Below are 12,386 nucleotides of genomic sequence, written 5' to 3'. Positions count from 1 at the left end.
CCCCTGGTTATACTTCGAGCTCTGTTTTATGTTGTGTCGAGCCTTCTTAGTGTTTTAAAAAACAGCGGTTTTGATGATATCATAGAAGTGCCCCATGCACTCCCATTCAAAAGACCTTTTTACCTAAAATACGGTAAATCTTAAAATTGACGTTTCCATTCTAATTATGCTTTTACACGAAAGTTTAACTCGGGTAGATAAACAAAAATAGCCTAGGTTCAATTTTGGCAACAGTTACCCTTTAAAGCACTGTTTATTTTTTCTTTGTTCTGTTTTATTTATTTGAGCTGTTGCTTATAATTTGTTCATTTGTTCTTATTTTATTACTGAAGACTCACTTGTCTTTAATATTGTTTGAAATTTATATTAGTTAGGTTAGTAGTTTTTGCAGGGGTATTGAATCAAACCAGTTTTCCGCTATCTAAGATGTTCGTGCGTGCCTTATTTATTAGAATACAGTGTTAAATGGGTCAAAACAACAACAACACTTTTTAATTTATTTATTTATTGACTGATTTATATATATATATATATTATAATCAGGGCAAGAGAAAGTTTGAACCACTGGCCCAACTAGGCCATTATAAAAAAATCCTTATAGCGTTGAACCCTGATAAACTGGTTTAAACACATTGATCCTAACTCAGAAATATGCATTGCATCCATTTTTAAAAGATAAAAAAATATCACTTTTTAGAAGCTTTATTTGTCATTGACCCCAATATCAAGGTGCCGACTGATTGATTTGACAGACTTTTTTGACATTACTCAGATGCACTTAGGTTTTGTTTAAACTTAACTTTGACAGGCATCCTTACAACCCTTGTCTTCCTTTTTTGCTCTTGCTGTTGTCTTAGTTTGTAGCTAGCTTGTTTCATTTAGTAACACTAATGGTTTTGTAAGGACTGTTGGGAAGAAGTGGTGAAAAGAATCTACCCCCAAAATTTCACATTTATTGACTGTTTCTAGGATACAGCCTTTAAAGTGTTAGTTCACCCAAAAATTACAATTCTGTCAGTAATTACTCACCCAAATGTTTTTCCAACCCTGTAAGTCTTTCGTTCATCTTCGGAACACAAATGAAGATATTTTTGATTAAATCTGAGAGCTGTCTCACTCCTCCATAGGCTTCTATGGGATTGAAACTCGCCGGCAAAAAAACAACAAAAATAACGACTTTATTAAACTATTCATTTTCTTCTCTGTGGGCCTCTGAGCGCTTCTGTGTTGTACGTCAGCAGGTAGGCTCACTATTGGCCGACGCTGGTCATGTGTGTGATGCGTGTGACGTACAACACAGAAGCGCTGTTACACTATACGTGAACTCACTAAACGAATAGTTGAATAAAGTCGTTATTTTTGTTGTTTTTTTTGCGGACAAAAAGTATTCTCGTCGCTTGATAAACTTATGGTTGAGCCACTGTAGTCACTTGGACTATTTTAAACATTATCTTTACTAACTTTATGGGCCGGAAAGTTTCGATCCCATGAAAGGCTATGAAGGAGTGATCTAGCTCTCAGATTTAATAAAAAATATCTTAATTTGTGTTCCGAAGATGAACGAAAGTCTTACGGGGTTGGAACAACATGAGGGTGAGTAATTACTGACAGAGTTTTACTGTAATTTTTGGGTGAACTAACCCTTTAAGTGATTGTGATTGTCTGAATTGTGACCCAGATTGCATTCAGACTTTCCAAAGACTTTCTTGAAAAGCTGTATTTGAAGGTTTCGTGGTTCATGATCATTCTGCATTTGAGAGTTTCCCTAATGTTGGGTAATGGGATAAAACCATTAAATCTGTGCACTTTGCATTTAAAACATTTTTTTTAAAGTATTTTCATTATTTTCAGAGCCCTTTTTGTACACTATTTGTGGAAATTGCTTTAAAATAGTTTCCAGCATACAGTAGTCTTAGTAATACAAGTGCACTGGATTATTGAGCATTGAGTTTCTGAGTAAATTCTTTTGATGACTGTCATAAGCAAATGGTGATGTGGCGTCACTTGTAGTCTTGCAAGCCGAGAGAGAGAGAGAGAGAGAGAGAGAGAGAGAGAGAGAGAGAGAGAGAGAGAGAGAGAGAGAGAGAGAGAGAGGGGGGTAAGGAATGTCATTAAGTGCTGAGTATGGCAGCTTTGTCAACTTTAAGCCCAGTACTATGGGCACTATGCAGATGCTTTTTAATCAAATGGAAATTAGACATAGATGCAAGACAGGATTATAGCAATGTCTGGGTTCAGCTCTTAATCCTGAATTTGAAGTCTGACCCCCTTGTTTTGGGGGGATTTATTTAGTTTTTTAATATTTTAGTTTTTTTTTTTTCCTGCTGCATTTAGCTGCAGCTTTTAACTTAGTACAGATAACAATGGCTATGCAGTATATCGTAAATATTTCAATGCACTTTGCACTTGAGCAATAAGATTAAAATTTCATTCTTGCAGACTCATTTTGTCCTGTAAGGAATGCTGACACAAACCGTGAATTATAAAAAAAAGTAGTCATTTTAGTTCAATTTTGACATCTTGACTTTTAGCACAAATGTAGCAAAAGTGGAGCAGATTTAAGTGAGCTGTTGTCATGGGGCAAGCAAATCTTCAAAGTGTTGGGTCATAAATGCCGTAATGCTCACTGCTACATGTGCTTAAGACATGCATAAAAATGTGACTCTTAAGCCGAGATTTACCACTTCCTCAAAGGTGTAAGGCTAGCCTATTAGTAGAGATGCATCTGAGTGGGTATTTTATAAGCTTGTTTTTTAATACTTCTAAAGATGATAAATTATTGCTAGTAGTTCAAATCATTTCTCACAATCTAATTGTGGTTCAGGACTACAGACAAATTTAATTTGTTTTAAAGTTACAAATAAACATGATATCAACATGGTCTTTAGTCTTCTTCTTTACTCATTTATTGAATTGCCAAAAGTTAAGACATGTTTTACAAAACTGGATAAAATGCAAAATACTTGTACTGGATTAAAAAATTCAATAATATAATGTATTAAAATAATTGTGCACATATTGCATACTGCTTCACATGCCACTATTTAAAAAACAATGTGCAGTATGAAGTATACACTGTGTAGCATGTAATAATCAGCAGTGTCACAGTAGTATTTAATTCTCCAGATGTCACAATCAGAGACATTTATATTTTGGAAAATATAAAATCAATAATTTTGGGGATTACCACGTCACATAATCCAGCGAGGATAGAGGTCCTTGTTGAGATCTTGAGACTTGCATTCCTATTCATTCTGTCTCACATAAACACACGGGAAGGGTGCATTAATATTTAATGTGGCCTTTGGATACTGACAACCACTGCTAATTATACAGAAGGTCACGTAACACCAGTCAGGAGCTGTTTCAAGACACGACAGGTTAAAGTGGTTTCCAAGGACTAAAGAAACTGCAAAGGAAAAAGCAAGTGTTATATAGCATTATAGTGTTAACGTTACATTTATTTGTTTTTGTTTGTATTTATTTGTTCTTTTTGACTTTCTTTATGAATGAGAAACCCTGAAGGCTGAATGATCAATTGCTGAGCATTTGACAAGTAGCCTTATTTTCAATTGGCCATGTCTTGTCCCTTGACTCACGCCTTTTTTCCTTTCTCTTTTATTTTGTTTGGTCTTGAGCTGTCCTTGGTCCTAAACGGCTGCATGCATTCTAAGTAATGTGCATCTCTGGTCAGATGACATTCATTTCAATGTTCTTGAAGTTCTGGCCACAGTATTACATCTTTGGTAAGCTGTAGTGTAGTCTTAATACTGTACCTTATGTTTTCCTAGTTAAATAATTAATATACAATCAAAAAGCAATATCTTAACTTCACTGAAATAAGCAATATCTTGACTGAAAGTAATTTCAACTGCAAGGCAGCAAAGTGTTTAGCCTAGATAAGCTCAGACTTGAAACTTTGTACAGTGTAAAAGTGACTATAAATTGTTGAATATACATAGAAGACAAGACCAATCACAATTTAGTATGCAAATGTTAGACCAATCATACGCGTTTTTTAAACTGACTCTGTTTACGTGCACCCTTGGCAATACAGTGATTAATCCGTAAACACAATACTTTGGTCAAATTGTTACGATTAAGGTTATAATCGTTGTAAAATATGCAAAAGTATGCCAATTTAATTGCAGTAAAGAGGCATGTCAACACTTTAATCGCATCTATTCCACTCTGACCAAAGTGCATATGCTTGTGATGTACACAGATTAATTTAGATACTTTTTCATTGTTCTTTTTTTTTTTGATAATGTTAATAGTGACAAAAAGTGCTTTGCACAAAAAAAATAAACATTCATTTGACCCATTCAACCCTCTGAAATTATCTGTTTTTTAGGGGCGCCTCCTTTAAGGCTTGTCAGTATCAGTAAACAGCCACTGTTAAAGGGATACTTCACTTTAAAATGAAAATTCTGTCATAATATACTCACCCTCAAGTTGTTTTAAACCTGTATGAATTTCTTTCTTCTGCTGAACACAAAGGAAGATATTTTGAAAAATGACAGTAACCAAACACTTAACTGGTCCCATTGACTTCCATCGTATTTTTTTTTCCTACTATGGAAGTCAATAAGACCAGTCAGAGAAATCTGAATCATTCCCTTCCGAATCTCACAGAGACGGAGAGCGTGAGTATTAGCTGTCCATGAGCTAGCAGCGGGAGCAACTTTATCACTCTCTATGGGATTCTCCCTTCACTTTATCGGACTTTATGCCTCCACGTCCCCCCGATTGCTTGCGAGCTTCTCCGCCGGTCTACACGGTAATTTCTCTACAGTGCGACAGAGAGTCGCGTGGGTTATGACGCAATCGTTAGCCTATTTTTACAAAAACGGCTTCTACGGGGTCATAACGTAAGGTACAAGGTAATGGAGCCTTTTATACATTGTCGTGTTTCTTTAGAAATAAATAATGGACAAATGGAGTCTTTGGATGCCTCAGATGTAAAGTTATTTGCTGTCAAAGTGACGCAAAAATGAATGGGAGTCAATGGAATGCTAACAGCAGGTGAAGTTCTGCTACAATGGCGGCGCCCGGGGAAGCTTCAGTTTCCGGCAGATGGATTACCCCCTTGAAAATAACAAACAAAACAGCCCACTAACTAATTTTAGGAAGAGTCCACTCCTAACTAACCTAAGAAAAGTAAAAAAAAAAAGAAAAAAAAACATAAACAGGGACAAAAGCAGTATTAAAAGAAAAGGGCACTTCACCAGCAGGGGGTGCAAGCGGCTGTTGATGAACACTAGAGCAACGGGTGAGAGAGTAATTTATTCATAAAAATGGGTTTACAGAAATGGAGCAAGCGGTAAGTATTTGTCATGATTATCAGGACCAGTTTATTACTATTGGAAGTTGTGGTACTGCATGACGTAAGCAGGTACCAGCTCACCACGCCCTTGCCTACAGAGAAACGGGTCTCAGGTGCCTCAAACACCATTAAAAATAAACTAATTAAATAAAAAATTAACTAACGTTCATTTACGCTTCCATTTACTCTTCCATTTGTATACAGTAGACCGTGTCAGTGATTGTAATGGTTGTAAAAATCTATTTGCTTTTGACGCAACACTCGCAACTGGTGTCAGGACCAGTTTATACACGAAAAAGCTGATAAAGACACAAAATGCAATAAAATGCAAGCAGGGTTCATAAAGTAGTGCAATTCAACAAGCTTTTTTGTTTCAAAAACATTTTTCATTATTTTACTTCCATACGTGTGATGTCTGCATTAACAGAGTAAAAACATACGTTCACAGGCAGGTAGGACATCCTATGATAAATCTATGATTGGACAAACATTTTATGGTCCCACGCTTTCTGCAGAAGGAAATCACCTACAACTACTTTTTGAAGCAAATCGCCTACACTGCCTTTAAACAAGGATTTGATCTGCTGTAAAGTCAGACAACAACAACAACACCAGGCTGTTGGTACCCTCTGCAGGCATTATCACAATACATAATGTACACAAGTTGATTGTTTATATTATGTATATTATTAAAGGGTAACTAAACCCTAAAACAACTTTTTTTTTAGTTAATGATCTGTAAGAATGGGGCTTTATTAATGCTTTTCATTGATTCAAGTACATTTGTTGACATTTGGGTATAAAGTGTTTTAATTCTACAATGGTGTAAAAACGTCTGAGTGCTGCCCTCTTCAGGTTGATCGGTGGCTACTGCAGTTGAATTTTACTATTGGAAGTTGTGGTACTGCATGACGTAAGCAGGTAACAGCTCACCACACCCTTGCCTACAGAGAAACGGGTCTCAGGTGCCTCAAACACCATTAAAAATAAACTAATTAAATAAAAAATTAACTAACGTTCATTTACACTTCCATTTACTCTTCCATTTGTATACAGTGTAGACCGTGTCAGTGATTGTAATGGTTGTAAAATCTACTTGCTTTTGACGCAACACTCACAACTGGTGTAGGCAAGTGTCAGCCGTTAAGCAACTGAACGCCTGTGGGCAGTTCCTATGGTGTAATGATGTAAAACTGTTCGTCGATATATTGCTCAGGAGTCCCACAATATCCAAACGAGTCATTTTTTTGGAGCTTGATTAAATAAATGCTTGTTTATATTGAGGAGGACGTTTTTAGCTATGAAATGTATATGTCAAAAGATCGAGGCAAATTTGATTTCTCATGTCATGGGCCCTTTAAAACTGGCTAGTAACACACCTACTGCATGTGAGTTCATCCTATATTCTGTGGATATGGGTGTGTGAATAATGGTGGTAAAAAATTAACACAATTCTTAGTGAATAATCAGAATAATGAAAATTGCATGTAAAAGGGAGTTTTGCTTGTGTCATGTAAACATCTTACTGCTACTAAGTCCTTACTCTGATTATTGGAAATAAGTCAATGGGAGATTCTTAAGGTATATTCACATTTACTGTCCTCCTTGAATTCATTCTAAATAACAAATTCCTACGTATAATTTGAAAAGTAATAAATTCTCCTTTGAATATATTTATTTTTCCTAACCATGCATAAACTTGCATATTATCATAGCACATTTTATACAGAATACAGTGTATTCAGACTTTAGCCGTTAAAATGTTACAAGTACTGTAGCACACTAAGCCGCAAATGCATGTTGTCGCAGAAAAGGCAGCATCAACCACTTCTCTAAAACAACTTATTCTGGTTAAGTAGAGTACCATCTAAATAACATTTTAAAAGTACAAAAACAAAAGGTGGAAATGATCTACTACTATATATGTTTAAATTGGATTTGTAGCTAAATTTGTTGCTGTTATAAAGCAAATGTGGATTTCCTCATTGAACAGATGCTGGTATAGCTCAAAGCAATTTACAAATAGAGTAATTTAACCCGAGTGACCTAAGTGAAAATAACCATCTCTTCTAGTTCTAACTGGGAGCCATGAAGCTGATTTACTCTGACAAGGTAGTTTTAAGTTTTAGCTACTTCAACACACTCAAGCTAGACTAAAGGTTTGTAACCTGCACACGTGGACAGACCTGTCATGTCCATTTCCTGTAGTGCATCTCATAGTCTTCATGCTTCCACCATCGGTCCTTGTTTTCCTCTAGTCTTCAAAGGAAGGACAGATCAGCATAATGTCTCTGTGAATGGGTAGCTCTCTCGGTTCAGTCCATGACTTGACTTTAATAATGAATACTATGTCTTTCAGCAGAAATGATTCATGCACCAAGTTTTAAAGAACCCAAAGACTAAACCTGTGCCAATGTGAATCGTTCAGACTGAAGATATTTGGAATTAGAAATAAAATAGATAACTCAGGGAATCATTTCATGCCAAGTTGCAAGAATTAGTCTTCATCCCGACCTTTCAAGTGAGTGGAATTTGCATGCCAAGCCACTCCCCCGTACATACGGGTATATAAGATGGTGGCACACATCTACTCATTCAGGTTTATGCCGAGGAGCCTAGAGAGGGATCTCAGCCATTCAGCGGTCATTTCATTTCTTCTGAACTGAGTTACGATTGTTGGCGATGCAGATGCTGGCAAGCTGTAGTGTGCCATTTTGGTAACTGCCCGTATATAGTCGTAACCTACCCAGCACCCCACTTAAGGTAAAAAATGAATAGTCCCAATCCCAACGGGATGGAATGGACAAGGCTTACCATGGAGACGGTAGTAGCTGCTGTTCCTTTTGAATGTTTCTTCACAGGAAGAGTGCTTCGGCTCTCTATTCACTTTTTTTTTTCAGCCATGGCTAGTGTTGTAAACCTTGGGTAAGCGGAGCATGTAGAAATACATATATGGACTGACCTGTGGGGCAGTGCTACATATGAAAGATATATGCAGCAGATCCTACAGACACTGAGAATCCAGGGGTTCAATCCAGGGTTCAGTCCAGGGTTCGCCAATTGGGGAACTCACCTGAAGAGCAAAGAAGGTGCTCATATCCCCTACCTTAAAGGGGAATGGCGTTGCAAGCGAGACACCAAGTCAACCTTCCTGCACATTACCTGTTTGTACCCAACACATGGGAAGAAACCGGCTCCAGTGGATGCGTGCCGCCATCTTATATACCCGTATGTACGGTGGGAGTGGATTGCCATGCAAATTCCACTTGCCAATTCTATTGGTTGTTTTTCTACAACTCAGAGGTGATTGTGGCTCCCAAGTGAGACCCCAGTTTTCAGTCTTCGATATTTACGACGGGCTTTATTTCCTTTTTAAAACCCAGTAGGCCTGGAAGATGACAGTAAAGATTCAAGTTTCAAACCCTAGTCTACATATGATCTATGGAACCTCATAAATGACTTACCGGTAATTAAAACACCAGCAATGAATAGGCAACAACACTCTTAAGTGTCACACATGCACATTACACAAATATCTATCCTTGCGTAAAGTGGACAAGAGACGGTAATAATGCTCAGAGCTGATTCCAGTAGTTTGGTGTTGACACATCAGCTCCATGCTCTAATAAGCAAACATAAATACACAAATATATGTATTTCTCTCGACTCGTCTGTTATCTTGAATCCATTTTTTTCTTCACAAATCTCTTTGCAGTGCATTATTGGAACATACAGTACATTATAAAATACAAGGGCATTATATAATGTATAAGTTAGTAAAAAAAATGGAAATTGACATGCATTACTGTTTTATTTATTTATTTATTTTAAAGAAATTAAAACTTTCATTCACTAAGAACTCATTCAATTGATCAAAAGTGACAGTAAAGTAATGTCACAAATAATTCTATTTAAATGCTGTTTTTTTTATTCTTTTTATATATATATTTTGCAGCACATCATGTTACACTGAAGACTGAAGAAATAGCTGCTGAAAATTCAGCTTTGCCATTTCAGGAATAAATAACATTTTAAAACGTTAAAATAGAAAACATTTTTTAAATTGTAATAATATTTCACTTTTAAAGTCCAATAATATTTTTGCTCTTCAAAAAAAAATTATGATAAATATTAATCATAAGTATTTACTTTTAATAATTCTATATACTTTTAATTAGGCTCGTATGGCAGGACTGATTGTTGATTCCTCTATGTTCATAATTTAGCAGTTTATGTGCTAATTATAAATAACTGATTTAAAATTGGTCCCAGGACTTCAGTCTGCATCTTAAATTGTGATAAATGGATGTTAAGTGCAATTTTTTTTTCTTTATGGAAAACATTAGAAAAGGTGATATGCTCATGTGTTTGATCTTTGAAAAAGTCTCTCTATGCATTTAAATGACTCTGTTTATTTTTTCCTTGCAGTACGAGTTCAAGGCAAAGAGCGTGAAGAAGAAGAAAGTGAGCATAGGGGTTTCTGTAGACGGGGTCAAAGTGGTGCTGCGCAAGAAACCCAAGGTATGTGTCATCAGTCCTACACCTCACATCATTGACCTTATGTGAATATCCTTATTCTGTATAACTACAGCCCTAGAAATTAGGAGTTTATATGTTTGTTCGCATGCATAACGAGACCCTGACACTTGCCTTGTTTTGACCTCCAGAGGAAAGAGTGGACATGGGATGAGAGCAAGATGCTGGTTATGCACGACCCCATATACAGGTGAGACACAGAAAATGTAACAAAATACATTGTATTTCAACCTTGAGTATTAATGTTTAGCCTATATTTTATTTATTTTTCTCCTCTTTTTCCTCTAAGGATCTTCTATGTATCCCATGATTCTCAGGATCTGAAGATTTTCAGCTACATTGCTCGTGATGGATCCAGCAACTTGTTTAGATGCAATGTGTTCAAGTCCAAAAAGAAGGTAGAGTCTCCTTTCACCTTGAAAGAAAAGAAATGGTCTTCTGTTACTCTCTTTCTCTGCCCCGAACCCAAGGAATAATATCATGCATGCCATTTTTTTCAGTCCGTCTTATCCTTGAGTGAAGGCCTTAACCATGAAATTCTTCACCTGTTTGTCTCTGTTGTGTCTGCTTTTCCTCTCAATTGTTGCCCTTTTTATATAGAACTGTAGTAGCACAGAATGAACAATAACACAAAGCAGAATAAAAGGATTTTATACGATAAAATCAAGCCAAAAAGCTATCCTGCAATATGGTGACCAAAATATTATGAAAATGATATAAAAATATATATTTTATAAATATTTTTTGGTCAGTGTATTTTAGGAATACACCGGATATACTGTATATCTTGTACACATAAGATTCTCTAAATGTCTCTAAATCTCTATTTTTCACCTCTCTCCCCTCTCAGAGTCAGGCCATGCGGATAGTGCGGACGGTCGGTCAGGCGTTTGAGGTGTGCCATAAGCTGAGTCTGCAGCACGCTGAGCAGAATTCAGATGAGCAGCCAGACGGCCCTGCAGACGGCCAAAGCGATCAGTCTGGAGAAGAGCCCAGCCCTGAAGGTGAGACCATGCCATCACATCAGAGCATTCATTCCTTAAAACACGTCATCATAGAATAAATCAAAGCTGTGGAGCTGCGAGTACAGCATTTGGGTGATATTTTTCATGTGCTGTTTAAACGTGCCGATCATTGTTGTATAACTAGCTTCAGCATATTCTTAAAATGCTACTGTTGTTTACAGGTCGTCAGCTGACAGGGATGGAACATGGAATGGATGATGTCACTGGAATGGAGTCTCATTCCCCAAAGCTCAGTGAGCAGGCTATAGATGACATTCTTCAGAGCCTGTCAGAGCTCAACATGGTGAAACCTGGACAAACCCATCAGGTGAGATCGATCTGGAGTATGAGCTTGACTGAGTGTTTTAGCACAAGAGAAGCCCTTGCATCATTTCTCCCCACAGACGTCTTTCGAGTATCGCTCGTCAGCTGGAAATAATGGCTGTTTATAAATAAAGAGGAAACCCCTTTCACCCCCTCTCTCTTCTGTTTTTTACCCTTTGCCTCAACCTTGTTCCTCCTTCGGGGGATTCAGTTAAACTGTTATGATGCCCCAGGCCTGCATACTATTTTCAACTTCAACTTTTATTTATTTATATAGCACATTTAATAGCAACGTTTTTGCCCAAAGTGCTTCACAGTTAACTAAAAACAATAAAACATACATGTATAAAACATTTATCAAGCCTAGCAGATGAAGGCATGACTACACGCTCTTGGACATACCCCTCACACAACTGTATAATGAGATCAAATTAACAGATTTGTAGTTAATTTCTATTTTTTCCTTTTTTTCTTCTTCTGACCATTCAAGATGATTTGACTGCAGGTCCTGTTCAGAAGTTCATACAGTAAATTATACGAGAGGAGAGAGCCATAAGGATTATTTAAATAAGGTCAAAGTTATATATTAAACAAAGTCAAACTTAAAATGGTTTGATGTTTGATATCTCTCTGCCGTTCCTTACAGAAATTCCCTGTGCAGATGGCCTGAAAGCAGATAATGCATTCATTCATTTTACATGTATTCATTTAGAAACAGTCCATTCATAATGCATTCATGTGTTCGTTGTCTAGCAAACATCAAAGATCCAGTGGTGTTCCATTAGCTTTATAGCTGACATTCATGACAAATGGATCTACTGGAGGATAAATCAAGACAGAATGGGAACATTCATTGTTGTAGCTTCCTTTTTTTTCATGTAGAAGCTAACTGGTATCACTTTGCCATCATGCTCATGGAATATATTCCTGTGTGTACAGTGGCATAACTAAGTGGCATAAAAGACTGTTTCATATTGGGAGTATTTCTTTCCTTTGCAGACGTGGTACTACCTCCATCCTCTGCCTCTCTTCCCTCTCATATACCCCTGAAATTAAACCTCTAGCTCCTTCTAGTGGTTAACATTGGATGTTGCACAGAAAGAATAATTCTGTTGTTTCCTTTACTGCTTTTAGATTGAATTATGATGTGTCATGTTTGGTATATAACGTATAAAGGTTTGTGTAAGGGTAATGTT

General features: G+C 36.8%; 1 protein-coding gene across 2 annotated transcripts in view; it reads left to right on the top strand.

Moving 5' to 3' along the window:
* Nucleotides 1–12,386, top strand: part of LOC306995799 (carboxyl-terminal PDZ ligand of neuronal nitric oxide synthase protein) — a 48,290-nt gene that overhangs the window by 17,508 nt on the left and 18,396 nt on the right. For both annotated transcript variants that reach the window (XM_079607700.1, XM_079607701.1), the window contains exons 3-7: nt 9,755–9,847; nt 9,994–10,052; nt 10,152–10,260; nt 10,713–10,866; nt 11,049–11,194. In XM_079607700.1, coding sequence (XP_079463826.1) covers nt 9,755–9,847; nt 9,994–10,052; nt 10,152–10,260; nt 10,713–10,866; nt 11,049–11,194 — 561 coding nt within the window. The remainder of the gene's footprint in view (nt 1–9,754; nt 9,848–9,993; nt 10,053–10,151; nt 10,261–10,712; nt 10,867–11,048; nt 11,195–12,386) is intronic.

The sequence above is a fragment of the Phoxinus phoxinus genome, assembly GCF_949152265.1.
Source record: "Phoxinus phoxinus genome assembly, chromosome: 3".
Classification (NCBI taxonomy): Eukaryota; Metazoa; Chordata; class Actinopteri; order Cypriniformes; family Leuciscidae; genus Phoxinus; species Phoxinus phoxinus.
This window is presented reverse-complemented; position numbering and strand designations above follow the sequence as displayed.